This window comes from Herpailurus yagouaroundi, unplaced genomic scaffold (genome assembly GCF_014898765.1).
Source record: "Herpailurus yagouaroundi ecotype Mexico unplaced genomic scaffold, PumYag 186, whole genome shotgun sequence".
NCBI lineage: Eukaryota > Metazoa > Chordata > Mammalia > Carnivora > Felidae > Herpailurus > Herpailurus yagouaroundi.
In genome coordinates, this window is record NW_024412417.1 from 33,148,118 (window position 1) to 33,165,024 (window position 16,907).

The following is a 16,907-nucleotide window of genomic DNA, read 5'->3' on the forward strand; positions in this document are numbered from 1 at the left end:
TCACTTTCAAAGTCACTCTAACAGGGCTAGGTTGGCACTTACCAAGTCCACACTCCCCTATTGCTACAACTTTCCCCTTATTGTTTTCAGCGAGATTTAACAACTCCATTAGGTAAAGATCAGGGTCATTCTTTTCAAATTCATCACATCTTGTAGGATGACATCCAACTGTACTGAAAAACATATCTAGCACAAAATAATGTCTTAGGATTATTTCCAAAGTATTTTTCATATTATATTTAACATGTAAAAATGACAGATCAAATACTTTCAGCTGGTTAATTTTTAATAATAGCCATAAACTATTCAAACTGTCAGAATGGCATGAAGTTAACTTATATGTTATATATGTTATATATGTTATATGTTATATATGTTATAACTTATATGAAGTTAATCATATAAGAATTTTTGGAATACCTTAGCAAAGCAGGACAGGAATATGAAAATTGCCTTAACAGATTGGTAAAAATAATTAATTCACCTCTTTCCAAAGCCTGGCATTTACTCAGCCTAACAGAATGGAGAATGAAACAATTTCTTACAGAATGAAGTGTCATAACCTAACTATATCTTTATACTCACTATTCATGTGACCATCTTGTTTCACATAGTTAATATGACAATTAAAATTTAAACATGCTTAAAAAGGGTGAGTTAAGGAGGTAGAAGGGATTTTTGTTTATCTGATAAAAAATTAAGCTCACTTATTTGCAGACCATGTCTTGATAACTGTAATTGCACGAAACACCAACGTGAAGTCAAAAAGGGCTTCTGAGTGGTTTGCACCTGAACCCACGTGAGAGGTGGGGAGCCTTCCTCAGCCTCTCCTGCAGGTGTTTACATATAAGAGGAGGCAGAGGTTTTAAAACAGAACACAGGTTCATGAAGGGGGGAGTGAAGAGGGCTGACAATGAAGATTCAAGAACTTTTGAAAGTAGATCTCTCTGGGGATAAAAAGGATAGAAGACAATATTCTTATACACCTCCAAGGCATCTGGGAAGATGGTTATTTTTATCTTAATCATTAAGAAAAAGTGTCAGTGGATCCTGAAGAGAAGTACGCAGTTTAGAAAGATTGCCACAAAAAGACAGCTTTTTAAAAAAATATTTTGCTTATTTAGAGAGAGAGAAAGAGCAAGAGCAAGCAGGGGAGGGGCAGAGAGAGAGGGAGAGAGAGATTCCCAAGCAGGCTCCAAACCATCAGCACGGAGCCCGACATGGGGCTCAAACCTACGAACCATGCTACCATGACCTGAGCTGAAACCAAGAGTCTGGAATTTAACCTACTGAGCCACCCAGGTACCCCCCAAAATAGCTTTTAGTAAGTAAATCAGTCTTTTTAAAAATAAAATAGAATGCCTAATTCTTCAAAGTCTAGCACGTGAAGTATGACAAAACACAAAACCAAAAAAAGGTGAGGTAAAATGAATGCCAGATAAAGGAGATGTTTTGTGTAACTAGGATTCCCTTTGGAACCAATTCCAAAGATTTTAAATAAATGCAAAACGTGTAACATAAAGTGAGCATCTGAGGAATGATACATTATTACTTGCATTCCTGGGGCCTTCCACCGTGGTCTGCATGATACATACTTAATGAATGATCCTTCACAGTTCAAGTTTAAAAAAAGCGAAATAAAAGCAACTCCCATCCTGAACACATTACACATACACACAAAAATCCTGTATCAGGAATACTGGAGACTAAATTATATACCTGGTGAACTTAATTCTCATTAAGGAAATCTTAAAATAATCCTTAAGTACGATGAGAGAGGATTTAACCAAACATCTGATATATCAGTGTGAGAACCCTTTCATCTTAATCACACCCTGTTACACTCAGTCCGTTTTCCTGTTGCTTCCAGTCATGATCCGTCGTATTGTACCTGAGGCAGTTATAGAAAGATTTCTTCAAAACAACTTAATTCATATGGGGGGGAGAGGGTCAAAGTGAGAGGAGGATACCATTTGTTTGTGCCAAATGCAGTGCCTCTTTACTGTCCTGCAGATTTCCACCTGTGATCATAAACTGAAACAGAAAGAAAACATGCCCACTTTAACAGAGTATCAACAAGTTTCCTAAACACGCCTCCCTGCTGCTTTTCCAGAATGCTTTCCTAAGACTGTCACACACTTACCTTCCTTTAAAATTTGGCTGAACGGTCACCTTTCACGTAGAGTGGTCCCTCACCACCCCTCTCCACACATACAAGCATACATCCAACACGGAATGTGTCACTCCTTCCTATTAAAGTGTATTCCATGTCTGTTTTACATTGAATGACAGAGGACAGATTCCACATTATGAAAGCCTGACTAAATACTTCTGAATTTAGAATTCTGTTGATCTAAGTTAGAGATTCAACAGTGTTTATTAATTCAACAGTTGTCCAAGTGAGGTCCTGGGACATCCAGGGGGTATGTGAGGTCAAACCTATTTTCCAAATAATACCGAAGATGCTATTTGCTTTTTCACCCTCAGTCACAAGTGTGCAGGGAGTCTTCCAGAGGCTACATGATGTGTAATGTCACAACAGACTGCCTGCAAAAACACATACCCAAGTTCAGCAGTCTTAAGAGCTAGACAGGAAAGGGACGAGATGTTTAAAAAAAGAAAAAAAAAAAGGGAAAACAATCCCATTCATGTCACTACATTTTTGGGGGTTGGAAAATATTTGTTTTTCCTAAAAATATGTTCCTTATGTAATATATTGGTTTATTGTTAATAGATATTTTGAATTTTTCTCAGTTTTAATGTCTAACACAGTATATATTAACAGATAAAACCAAAACAAAAGTTCTTTGGGGTCTTCATTGATAGTGAAGAATGTGAATGGGTTCTGAGACCAAAAGTCTGACAATCTCTGGGTTAATGTATATTGATGACTTCTTTGTAAGGAAAATGTATGGCTCTTAGCAGAAAAGCACACTTCTCAAGGGACAGCCCTTAGGGTCGACCAGCAGTCAACAGTGTCTTTGCTACTGTATTAAAAGGAAAATGTCACCAAAGAGCCTGTGTGTTGACGGTGGCCACTGAGGCAGTGCTGATAAGTGTACATCCTTCTAGAGCAGTGATTTAAGTGCACCGATGTATATTTCTTTAAGCATCTCACTTCAAGTGCCTCCCTGAGCTAAAATGAAGAATTCACTCTAGGTGTATGCCTAAAGAGAAAACAATAAAACACAGGAGGAAATGCAAATGACAGACGTTTTTATAAAGCAACTTAGACTTCTAATATAGCAGACATTGAGTATCTTACTCAGGGAATGCATAGGCATCATTAAATCCTCAACTTTTGGGAAAATTTTACTGTTTACCAACATTCCCCAATTCTTTAATACAAGACCAGGTGCCCACATTTAGTATTTCAATTGTGTAAAATAGTTGCTAATTAATTCCACCTTTTATCTGTAACTTTCCCAAAGAGATTAGAAAAACAACAAGCAAGGACAAGACAGAGGACATAATTTCCTCTCCCAGTTCACAATGAGGACATTAGGCCGATGGCCTCTGCCACAAACTTCACAAAATACAGGCTGCTCACTTCATGCAGGTACAATACCAGGTGCTCTGCATTCCTGCTTTAGTTCACCCTCACAAGTCTCAAGTAGGCGTTATTATCACTGTCAGACGACGAATGGCGCCGGGGCTGGAACCCAGCAGTGCCGCGATCACTGTGCTTTCAGTCACAACGTAACAGCAAGGCACCAAGTTAGATTTCAATTTGGAAGCATGTCCAAGTATATTCCATCCCTGTCATTCTTACGTGTGTGTGTTTACAAATGTTAAGACTGAACTACTCATGGCCGACACGCGGAAATGCAGAAAAGCATTTTATACAGTGATTTGCCAAGCACAGAATGACTGCATCATGAGAGAGGAATGCTGTAACCTTTATCCTTTCTTATTACTTGTGAATGAGAGCTATAGCGTTCTGAGTTGGGAATGAGAACTCATGAGTCAGCAGTGTCCTCTTTAATTTTTTTTATGTTTATTCATTTCTGAAAGAGAGAGACAGAGCACAAGCAGGGGTGGGGAGGAGAGAGAGGGGGACAAAGAATCTGAAAAAGGCTCCAGGCTCTGAGCTGTCAGCACAGAGCCTGACGCGGGGCTTGAACTCACGAACCGCGAGATCATGACCTGAGCCAAAGTCAGGCATTCAACTGACTGAGCCACCCAGGTGCCCCAGCAGTGTCATCTTTTAAAACTCAGGTTATTCAACTTAGCAGCCACAGTCACCAAGTGTCCTGATGCCACACTATGGAACTTCACCCGATTTCTTGTGTGCGTGTGTGTGTGTGTGTGTGTGTGCGCGCGCTGGAGGGGAGGAGGAATAGCTTGATATTTTTTAAAAAATAAATTAAAAAGAAGTATCTATTCAAAGAATTTGACACAGTGCTAATATTCATTTGCTTAGAACTCTCTAAAAGGTAGAATTTTCCTGATAATCTAATTAGTACTGTAAAAATTAAAGTGTTCTCTCAGTTTTTGAAATGGTATACCCATACTATAAGAGCTAAAGGTGGTGACAGGATACACATTTTTTTTTAATGTTAACTTATATTGAGAGAGAGAGAGAGAAGAGAGAATCCCAAGCAGGTTCTGTGCTGTCAGTGCAGAGCCCGATGTAGGGCTCTAACTCCAGAACCATGAGATCAAGACCTGAGCCAAAATCAAGAGCTGGATACTTAACCAACTGAGGCACCCAGGTACCCCAGGATACATGTGTTTCTGATGATCACTTAATTCTAACAGATGCTAAATTACATTATAAAATTAAGAGTTGCATTTTTGACAAACCTGATAATTCAGATAGGTCTTAAAAATTTTTTTCAAAGAGATTTTGCCATTTACCATGTTTCTGATCACATGGAAGAACTATCCAAGCATGAGGTCTGTATCACTTAAATAGCTGTGAACAGAAAATTTTGATATTTTACTTCATTAACTTGCTAATATTACTTGCTGACAATACATATCCCAAAATGCCAAGTGTGGCCTGAGCTCTTTCTCTTCTATTGTGTAGTACCTTAACCAAAATTTAATTTTTTAAAAAAAATTTAAGAGTAACAAAAATGAAATGTTACCTTTTTAACACCAATCTGGACAGCTCTTTCTATTACATCTTGTAAGTCGTCTATAAAAGGAAAAACCCCACATTAAGAAAAGCTAGTAAAAATTTTTTTCACTTAATTATCTTTTCTTGAAAGAAAAACACATAGAAACAATCATATTTACCAAATCAATACCATTTGATGAGTACTTATGATAACAATCAGTGATAACTTTAAAAAAAACAAAAAAAGGAAACCTATATCAGTCAAACTAGGTGACTAGTTATCCATTTAATTGTATTTTATTCTGTTGACCAAAAGGGAGAAAAGTAACAAAAATCAGGAAGTTCAAATGAAAGGTGAATTTGCTCACTACAACTTAAATCAGTTGCCTTAAAATTGAAACTTGTTGGTATTGTATTTTTTTTAATAAAAATAAAAGTCATTAAGATTGCTTATTTTTACTAGGGCTTTTCAGAGTGTATCTGTAATGCTTCCCAAAACATGATAAATCTTCTCTTTGTAAATTTCAGTTAATACCGTATTATTATAATTCCCATTCCCATTGAGGAAGGATAATTTTTATTTTCACTGACAGTTTTTTTCTTTTTCCCAAAATTTCTTGTTAAGTAACAATAAGCTTTCTGGGGAGATCAATTGAAGGCTAAGCTTTAAGAGGCCTGAGGTAAATGGACAGCAATATTAAAAAATGACATAAATCCATGTATCAATTTCAGATTTAAGTATCACAGTAAATTTGGTTAGAATTATCATTGCTTCTAGAAGCTATAAAATTTCTTTTAGACAAAAAAATATCAACTTAGTGAACTTACACTAAGACATCCAGTTTTGCTAAATATTGTAAACCAGAGGTATACTGATAAGAATAAAACTCATTTCATAAAAACACACAAACATACATACACATAGAGTCATAAAGCATGAAATCTATTAAGTGCTACAAAGGCAAGAAAAGCAATATAATTACATACTCTAAGATGTAGTACCTAACATTTGATAAACATAAAAACATTATCTAAACTTCTAAATGAAGTAGAAAAGGTATGTTTTGAGGTAAGGCTTATGAAAGCTAATGTTTAACTTTCTTGTAGGTGACATCTAACGCTCTCTGTATTCAGAGAAGCTTTCGCTCATTACCACCTAGAAGCATAGTAAAATTATCTTGACGTAATTGCTGAAATGTGCACTTGCACTTCACCCAGGCCTCAAAACCAAATTTTCCTGTTTGCATTCACATAATAACAAGTACGGTAATTTTCTGAGACAATATTCACAAACCAGTTTATTGGAGAAATTCTTTCAAAAACTTGTTGTTGCCATCATTTCCTGCTTACTCACCTCAGCTGACAAAATATGCTTTTTAAATGAACTTGATATGATAAATATAAGCCATTTTGCTTTTGGCTAAGCTTTCCATCAACCTTTGAGAGACTCCTGTCTATTTCCACCTATCCCACAGGTATCTGGGATTTAGCAAGACTTGGATGGAAAGGGGGGAAAGGTAAGACAGGGAGGGTGGACAGAAGCATGCCTACTCCTTAATCCCATTACCTCTTTGTCACTTAGTGGAAAACGTTTTCAAAGGACTAGATACTGATGTTCAACGGCAGGTGATTTTTGAAATTATGTGCCCTACTGTTCAGATGCTTAAAAGACCAATTAAGCAATCAGCGATTGTTTGGCTTTTATGCATATGGTTAAAGTTCTTTATTCAAAATCATAAGGTTCCTCAGAGAAGACCTTGGTAACACTTTGTTATAATAGGTGCTTTATAAATGCTCATGGCCGTGGCTTACCAATATAGCTTATAAATGTTTCACTTTGTTTATAGTTTTATCCAAGTTGCATAATAAATCCTTTAATGTTTCAGCTGTAAAGTGGATTATGCTTTCCATCATCTCCCTGAGGCAGAAAGCTTGTCTTTATTTTATCTTAACAACAGAAACATTTACCTTGATGCTTCTGAACTCCCCTATAAATTCCTCTGAACATAGGATCTGTCAAGTTGATACCAATATCTGTGGAAGGTAAAAGTAAATAATTAAGAGCTTCTATTTTAAACTTCTATGATAAATAAAAGCTGTTACTAAATTTTTCATTCAAAGTCTAAGTGCCACCACTTGTCTGTTACTGTGCTAGACACCTGGGATGCAGAGAGTAAGATATAATTCCAGCCCTCAAGAAACTCCCTGCAGAACTGGGAAGGCAGACGCATTACAGACAATTAAGAAATACTATAAGTAGACACTGGCACTGTGGGACACAGAAGAGGAACAACTACCTTAGTCTGGTAGGTGGCCTAGAAGTTTCCAGAAAGAAGGGACCCCTGAACTGAATCTTAAAGGGTAAGTTAGAGTTACCCAATAGAAGAGGGGAAATGCAGACAGAGGAAGAAGGAACAATGCATTCGGGGTGTGAAATAGTGATTGTAGAGAGCTATAGACTGTTCTGGCTATTGGGAGAGAATGATAGGGAAGGGAGTAGCCAGAAAGTCCAGACTCAGCTATGTTACAGACATCTGTCTTGAAAATACCGGATGCAACAAGAAGCACAGATGGGTTTTAGGCAGAGCAGTAAGAGTGGTCTTCTGGACATCTCATTCTGGCATCTTTGCAGAAGGCAGGATTTGAAGGGGCAGACTGAATCCGTTTATCTCATTTGGAAACAGGCGAGAGCTCATTTTCACAACGAAGAGAAACTGAATTGAGGCAATGTAGGTCGAGATGCAGAGAGTGGAATGAACTATTTTTTATTCACCAAATATTATGAAGAGCATCTATCTCTGTGTCAAATACTATGTAAGGAGTTAGGGGATATAGAAATGAGTAAGACCCAACACTTGGTCCCTGCCCTCCAGGAATTCATAGTCTATATGGTAACTAATATATAATTTGTGATCCAGTAGCCTAGACTAAGCAACACAAGGCAAGAATATTTTTCTTTACTGCTGTATTCCTAGAACCTAGTATAATGGTTGGCACATAGTAGGAGCTCTATACATGTTAAGTTTGTAAATAATTATTATGTGCTTGGGAGCACAAAGAAGGCGCAATAACTGTTTTGGCAAGAAAACCTTCACAGGAGGGCTAGATCTTGAACAAAGCTAAAGCTTGCAAACTGACGAATGGAAAGGGCATTCTGCAACATGGATGTGTGGAAGAAAGAAATTCTGCATCTAGAAGAAAGAAATTCCTTGTGCCTGTAGAGGAGTGGTCCTCAGTGGAGAGCAATTTTGCAGCCCCTCTCTTCTTCTAACCTCCCTTGTTGCACAACATTTAGCAATGTCTGTATTCATTTCTAGTTGTCCCAACTGAGGGAGTGCTATTGGCAACCCAGGCTTGTGGCCACGATGCTGCTAAATATCCTACGATGATCACGATAACTTCCCAAAGAATGATCTGACCCCCCCAAGTCAAGTGCTTTTCTTGACAAATCCTGCTGTAGAGTATACGGGAGCCAGGGGAATAACAAGATGTGAAGTCAGACTGTGACGGCCATGGGCAATAATAATGCCTTCCTTATTTAAAATACACTCCCTTTAGCTTTCAGAACTAGGACAAGTTCACAACGATAAGGGGCAGTTGCCTACCAACAGACCCTTATGTTAGTTCTGCTTACTTTCAGCTTCCTCTGAGGATATTCTCACTCTGATTTCTGCCAACCTGGCCCTCAGTAAGCTGTGCTGCTTCAACATTAAGGCAGACCTTAGACAATGAATGGGAGTTTGGATAATCCAAGAGACGATGTGGAGACTATCCCAGGTATTTGAAAACAGCAACAAAAAAGGCAGAAAGCATCAAAGATATTTCAGCAACAGTATATATGTCAATACAGGGTAGGAGATGAATTCGGACCTGGTACCCTTTAAAAGGACCATGGACACACAAACATTGAATACTACAAATTCAATATAGGTGTGCAGTGGGATGGCTCAGATCACAAGAATTCAGCAACTAGTTTTTTTTCAATTAAGGAAAGGAAATTAGATAGGGAACGGTGCAGACTGAGAAGGGGAACCCAGGAGAGAGGGGAGGTCTTTCTGCCTAGAATAATCCTTCACAGGGGTCCGTCCATCTTCAATCACCCACCATGGATGATGGTTAGGAGCACAGATTCAGTCTGCATCGTTTCTACCCATTTCTCCTTTGCACAGCTAAGAGATTAGTATTTTTCCAAAGCAATCTTTTACTACAACACAAAGTGAAAAACAAAGGGGAAAAAAGCAAGCAAATTTAACAAGTAAACTTCATGATGCTCATTTTAAAAGCAACCTGGAAAAAACCAAAAAGCAACCTGAAGACTAGCTTGGAGGCTCAGTTTATGAAACCTTTCCATGTCTTTGTCTCATCCCTCACTGGACTGGATGCTAAACTGTTCTTCAGGGCTTGACCCTGAGGCAGATATGGCTGAAGCCAATTCCAGGTGATACCACTACCTCTGAGAACCTACTTCTTCCAGGTGTGGGTCAGTCTTTTGGGCCCCAAGTCACAGTATACTTCAAAAATCTGTATCCGGGGGGCTCCTGGATGGCTCAGTCGGTTGAGTGTCCTACTTCACTCAGGTCATGATCTCATAGTTCGTGAGTTCGAGCCCCACATTGGGCTCTCTGCTGTTAGCATGGAGCCTGCTTCGGATCCTGTTTCCCTCCCTCTCTGCCCCTCCCCTGCTCATGCTCTCTTGCTCTCTCTCTCAAAAATAAACATTAAAAAAAAAAAAATCTGTATTCAGCTTTGGACCCAGATGAGCCTTGGCCTTTAGAATATCCTGCACTGACTCAGTCACCAATTTCTTCCCTCTTCTGCAAGAAACCTCTTGTGACTTACAGCCTGTGGCCCTTTTCTTTCTGACAGTTTGCCTGAAGTGCCTTCCCTAGCCAGTTGTCAGAGCGGCTTTCTAGCCTTTGAATAGAATGCCTCACCTTATTCAGTTTTGGTGAAGGAGATCAGAACATACCACTCCAAAATATGTCACTTTGGCATATCAGTTATTTTAAGCTGAGTGCACTGGAGAAACAGCAGATGTGAGCAAGGCTCTCTGCTCTCCCCCCGAACTAAAGATACCCTCCCATACCAAGAACAGAAGAGCACTGTCATCACTAGACTGGGAGTCAAAGACAAAATGAATCTGTATGAACAAACCCAAATAACCCTCATCATCTTCCATTAGTTTCCCCTAGTTTCCTAGTCATTGTCCCACAACTTAGACGATTTAAGCCCCCCCCCCTTTTTTTTGGTCACACTGCCACTTATGCTTCAGGGCCTAACAGCTGCTTTGGGGCTTCATTCTCCTTCTGAAGACTCCCATATACACAAAAAATAAAATGTATGTGCTTTTCTCCTGTTAATGTCTTAATGTCAGTTTAATTCTTAGACCAGCTACAGAACCTAACAGGGCAACAGGAAGTTTTTCCTCCTCTACATCTACAGAGGCAAATATGTTCTTTTTCTGGACTCTGAGTCACTTCTGTCTCCTCTAAGTTCTCTCCTCTATGGGTTGGCCAATGGCCCTCCCACTCCCATCCACCCACCGGCAGACACCTACAGGGTGATTAAATAACAGGTCAACATGGAGGGATCAAAGAAAAGTTTAAGTCGACAGATCACCAAAAAGTAAATCTGTAAGCAAGTTCCAAGAAATACAATAAAACGGAGGAACTGCAGTTCTGGAAAGAGAATGAGCTCTGGAGTCAGATTCCTAGGGGCGCCTGGGGTAGCTTAGTCAGGTTGAGCATCCAGCTCTACTTCAGCTCAGGTCATGACACTAGTAGGGTCATGAGATCGAGCCCTGCGTTGGCTCTACTCCACTTGAGCCTGCTTGAGATTCTCTCTCCCCCTCTGCCCCTCCTCTGCTTGTTCTCCTTCTTTCTCTAAAACAAGAAAGAATTCCTGGTATTGTGACTAATAAACTGAATGACTTTGGGCAAATCAGTAAGCCTTCTGAGCCTCAGTTTCCTCACTAGGCGAGAGGGCATAAAATCTCTCCTTCCAGGAATGAAATGTGGCTCAAACTGGAAAATAAATGTGAAAGCATTTTGCAAATTAAAATCCTTATAAAAAGGGGCGCCTGGGGCGTCTGGGTGGCTCAGTCGGTTGAGCGTCCAATTTCGGCTCAGGTCATGATCTCGCGGGTCTGTGAGTTCGAGCCCTGCGTTGGGCTCTGTGCTGACAGCTCAGAGCCTGGAGCCTGTCTCGGATTCTGTGTCTCCCTCTCTCTGACCCTCCCCCGTTCATGCTCTGTCTCTCTCTGTCTCAAAAATAAATAAACGTTAAAAAAAAAAAATTTAAAAAGGGGCGCCTGGGTGGCTCAGTCGGCTGAGCGTCCGACTTCAGCTCAGGTCATGATCTCACGGTCTGTGAGTTTGAGCCCCACATCAGGCTCTGTGCTGACAGCTCAGAGCCTGGAGGAGCCTGCTTCGGATTCTGTGTCTCCTTCTCTCTCTGCCCCTCCCCCACTCATGCCAGGTCTCTGTCTCTCAAAAATAAACATTAAAAATTTTTTTTAATCCTATAAAAAGTACTTAACTATTATTACTGAGCACAGTATACCTTCTGTAATGTGCCAACAACACATGGAATTTCAGTCAACATTAGCTACACTTCCATACCACCTCAGGTGGCTAACACTCTCAATTCATTATTAAACAGCCAATCTTTTTGTCAATCTTTTTGTACCCAACTCATGACACAATTATGAAAATAAAGCCAGTCAAAATCTTACTCATTTAACAACTTCTTCAAAATATCCTAATCCATAATAAGGGACAGTCTCTTTTCAATTAAAAAATTCCTGTCACAAGTATCTCTACTGACAACAAACTCAAAAAGATAAACAAATACTACATGAGAAGCAATTTCCAGCTTGAAATAGCCTGAAAAACTAAGAAAGTGAGAGACTGGGTAACAGCACAACAGGAAGAAAGACAAGGCAGAAACTGCTACTTCTGACTAGGGGGAAATTGAGGCAGTTATACAGTTAGGAGTATGTCATCTTATAAAGATTAGTAATATTTACCTTTTTTTTTTTATAAACTAGCTGCCTTTAAAAGCAGTACCTGCTTTATTGCTAAAAACTACTTCTGGTATTAATGAGTTTTATTTTTCAAAACAAGAGTGGAAAACTGCTTGCAGCCCAAACAAAACCACATCTCCGAACTAATGCCTCACCGTTTGGGCTCAGTGAATCATGTCTATCACCGTCACCTATGATTGAGGGATACAAAAGGACAGCAAATAGGGCATTTAAAATAGTTTCAGATTTGCTTAGCCCTCTGACAGAACTTCGACTTTACAGGAAATTGGGAGACAAACTAATCACCACCACAGAGCAATCAGAGGAATCCAAAAGACAGACTTCTGTGCGGCAATCTCTTGAATTTCTGAGACAGGGCCATGAAAAAAGGGCCAGGAAAAAAGAAATGTGCTAGGTTAAGGGGTTGGCAAGCTCTCGCCCACAGACCAGCGCCTATTTTTGTTTGCCCCTGAGCTAAAAATGGTTTTACATTTTTAAATAGCTGGGGGGAGAAAGTCAAAAGAATAAAGGTATTTTGTGATACATAAAAATTATAAGAAACTCAAGTTTTAGTCTCCAAAAGTTTTACTGCAACAAAGCCACACCCATTTGTTTACGTAGTGTCTATGGCTGCTTTTGAGTGACGAGATCAGAGTATTTCCAATAGAGATCATATGGTCCACAAAATAAAAAATATATACTATGTGGCCCTTTAAGGAAAAAGTTGCCCAACCTCTGTGCTAGATACAAAACTGAAGGACATGCAAATGCATGACTCTGGATTAGATACTGTTTTGGACGTGAGCACTTTTGATCTTGGATTTCCCAGACTCCGGAACTGTGAGAAATATTTGTTTATAAGCTATCCAATCTTCGATATTCTGTTAGAACAGCCCAAATGGACTAAAGCAATCGAGGACATCGCCTTTTCTCTCAAGGTGTACATACCAAGTAGGTAGATTTTCTCTCCCAACCAAACCTGTATACTCTTTTCCAACTACCGTAACACTCTAGTCAACCGATTCCAGTCCGAATGCCACTCTGACCCCTTTCCACTCTGTTCTCCACCGGACCCAAATTTTCTTTCATTCATAAATCGAGACCATGATACTCTCAATCAGACTCCTCACTCTTAGGACAAAAACTGAAGTCCTGACATGGTATGATCTTGGCTCTGCTGATCTCTTCCGCTCATTCTCTACCATCCTCCTATCCACTTAGCCCCTTCCCCATTTCTCTCTGCTCCAGACCACCAGTCATTTTTCAGTTCCTCCAAAAGTACCACGTATCCTCTTGCCACAGGATATCTGCATCGGCTGTGCTGTTTCGAACCTTCTCTCTGCCTATTTTGCCTACCAACTCAGTCTCTCAGAGCTCAGCTCAAGGGTCACGTCCTCAAGAAAATCTTTTCTAACCCACCAGGGTAAGTTTTGTTCCTCACCAAACACCCAGAGAACCACGTTTCCTTTCTTCAGTGTCCCCTTCTCTGTAACTGTGGTAAAGCCATTAGTGCACTTATGAGGCTGCCTCCACCACTACACTGCGACCCGGTTTCTGACCCCCACTGATTCCTAGCATTCGGCACACTGGATGGCACAGAGACTTTAGAATGAATGAATGACTAGGTTGCTCAAGGCAATCAAAGACGAAGGACAGGAACTAGGATCCAATCCCTAGGGAAACAGAATTTATACAAAAGGGTGGCCAGAACTCCCCACCAGCCTGCTTCCGGGAACACAGGGCGGGAGGAGAATCCTGCTGAAAGAAAACAACTACACATAAATCTTAGGTGCCTAAAAGCCCCCAGCTGGGTGGCCCCAAGAGGTAGTTAGGTCACTAACTACTGCCAGCTGCTCTCATTGGCTCATGGAGGGGCGGGAGGAAGGGCTAGAACAGGAATCACCTAAAGCTGTGCTTCTCAAACTGGGGGCGTTCCAGAGTTTGTAACATTTCGAGATTTCCTGGAGCATCAATTTTACTTTGGAAGATTTAGAGAACAAAATACCTTAATTTAAAGAGAGCACTACATTATTTCAAACATATACACAAAACATCCAAAGAAATGTAAATGCGTCAAGAGTTACACACCACTCCGGTCACTGCTGGAAAATACTTCCATGTATAAATGTGTTAAACAACTAGGGAAGGATATACACCAAAACCTTGGATTGTGAGTAACTTGTTCTGCAAGAGAAGCAGACATTTCTAATAAATTTTAACTTGATAAACGAGCAATGTCTTGCAATACAGGTAGTACATGACACTGAACATCATATGATCACAGCTGAACCAATGATTCTTCTCTCTCTCGATGCGGGACTGTGGGTGACCTCTCATGCTCAGATGCTCAGTCTCAGGCCACGGTGTTTGGCAGAAATCAGTGATTTTTCAGAACACTGGAAGGTGCTCACAATTGGCACTAGTGTATTTTTTGTCACTTCAAAGCATCTATGGACAGTCCTTTGGTTTTCCATACAAGAGTAAGCTTCGGAATGCTCTGCTTCATTCTAGGTCAGGCTGCCCGCAGATATAGACCCTTCCCTCTGCTGCCTTATCGCTAGTTGCATTAAACACAGTAGATGACAAGAGTTTACTAATGCCGTACTGTAGTCAGCATCCATTAGTGATCGTGAAAGTCGTCCTACACAATAACCCTCCTCTCTCGTCTCCCTCACACCAGCCACGATGGTTTCCAAAGGTAAGTGGAGGTTAATTTATTTTTCTTTATATTTTGTATTTTCTTTTTTATTTTGTACTATATTACAAATCTTCTTCTAAGTGGAACTAATCTTCTGAGTTTCCATTATTTCTTATAGAGAAATTTGCTTTGATATACAAGTGCTGTGGATTACAAGCATGTTTCTGGAATAAATTAAGCTCCCAAACCAAGGTTTTACTGTACTTAAAAATTTTAACACCAGCTATCTCAGAAAAGTCGAAATGAAGATCCTACAGGAAAAAAGAATGGATTCTAATTACAACCACCTTCTTCAAGAAGTCTTTCCTAGCTTATCTGGTTAAAATTCCTTCATCGATTTTATCACCACAGTACTAAAACTACATATATTGTTTTACCCATCCCTACTTCCATTGAATGGTCACTGTACTAAGCCCCTGGGAAACAAAGAAATATTACTGATTATCTGTCTTAAAGTGTGGTCTAGTGGGAAAGGCAGACACATAAATATTATAAAATAATGTTTTAAAAGGTGTAGTTACAAAGTCTGAAAAAGGAAGCAAAAATCAACCAGGCAAGATGGTAGTCAGTAGGATATTAGAGGGAGAAGTGACTTTACGGTTCCAAACTGCCACTCTAAAACCTTGTCAGAGGCAAGAAACAGCATGTCCAAATGTTTCAAAAATAAGAGGGATAAGGCTGGAAAAGTGGACAGGACCAGAACACAAAAAGGTTTTGTATTCTATGTCAAGGTACGTCAACTCTCCTGAGGACAGTAACTGAAGGATTTGAAGCAGAAGAAAAATGTGTAAGTCTTGACTGTACATATCTCTTCGGTCTGAAAATTAACTGTGCCACTAGGTTCTTTCATAGTTCCACAAAGTTAGCACGAAGTCCTTGGTAAAAAATACTGCTCAAAATAACTGATTGGGGCACCTGGGTGGCTCAGTCGGTTAAGCAATCGACTCTTGGTTTCGGCTCAGGTCATCATCTCCCGGTTTGTGGGTTATAGCTCCGTGTCGGGATCTGCACTGACAGTGCGGAGCCTGCTTGGGATTCTCCCTCCCCCTCTGCTGCACCGGTGCACTCTCAAAACAAAGAAACATTTTTTTGAAAAGGAGAATTGACAAATGTAGTAAAAATAAATAACTCTCAGGTCTAAATTTATAATCCTGACCTCTCACACTACATTTCCGAGTGCCCAGTGAACGTCTTCGGCTGGATGTCCTATTAAGACTCTCAAACGTAAACCTAAATCACATGGATCTCGATACATCTCCTACCCATTGCCAGACTAATCATGCTTCCGCTCATATTTAGGTACTTATCCCAGCCCTGAGTCATCTCTGACTGTTCACGCTCTCTTACCGCCATCAACACGCTGCTGCGAAACGCTGCACACGGACATCTCTTGTATTTCTCTCTCCCTTTTCAAGCTTGGAAACGTCTCCCTAGCTCTCTCCCTCCCCCACCAAACCTACCGTAGCTATCAGGATTGCCTTATTAAAAGAGAGATGTGATCATTGCCATTTTCCCACCTTCAAGTAGCTGGAAATTCCACGATGACAAGAATCACGCCCAGCTTCACTCACTGCTGTAATAACGCACAGCCCAAGGTTCCTGGTGCATAACTGACACCCCATGATTTACTTAACCCATGAAGGTTAAAAGCCTTCAGCGAAGCTCCACTCTATACACAGTAAAAGTAAAGTCAGCCAGACATGTGAGTCCCAAGTGACCCTTCCAATCCTAGCTTTCACAATGTCTCAGGTTTTCCTAGGTGCCTGGTAGTAAATACTCTTCCCCCTTTGGTTCCTGTCGCATTCTCCCTCTTGTTCTACCGATGGTGAACGGATTATTGTACTCGTCAAGTAACAGAACTTGTTCTTCTCTCCACTATTTTGTGTCCTCTAGTTTTCTCCACCTGATGGTCATCCCAGCAGATAAGGGTCTTTGTGCCTTGAGTTCCTAGACCGGTGCCTGTCCCACCAGAGGCGCTCAGTAACTGGGATATGAACGCATGAATTAGTGAACGGGTCCCTTGAAGCTGTCATCCTCTCCGTCATGGAAGGGGAAGGGGCGGGAGGTGCGCATGGGAGGGAGGGGAATACAGTGAACGGCCTCTCTTTTTGTAGTTTCGC

The 16,907-nt window shown here is 40.3% G+C and overlaps 1 protein-coding gene across 6 annotated transcripts in view; it reads right to left on the reverse strand.

Moving 5' to 3' along the window:
* The window catches only part of TATDN1 (TatD DNase domain containing 1), a 56,471-nt gene that overhangs the window by 39,203 nt on the left and 361 nt on the right, over positions 1–16,907 (reverse strand). For 2 of the 6 annotated variants that reach the window (XM_040494387.1, XM_040494394.1), the window contains exons 2-5: positions 7,034–7,099; positions 5,094–5,143; positions 1,971–2,034; positions 43–186 (exon numbers count right to left, since the gene is read on the reverse strand). In XM_040494387.1, the coding sequence (XP_040350321.1) occupies positions 43–186; positions 1,971–2,034; positions 5,094–5,143; positions 7,034–7,099 (324 nt within the window). Of the gene's footprint in view, positions 1–42; positions 187–1,832; positions 1,892–1,970; positions 2,035–5,093; positions 5,144–5,244; positions 5,272–7,033; positions 7,100–16,907 lie in introns of those variants that run through there. The other 4 variants (XM_040494388.1, XM_040494390.1, XM_040494391.1 and 1 more) reach the window with 4 other exon arrangements.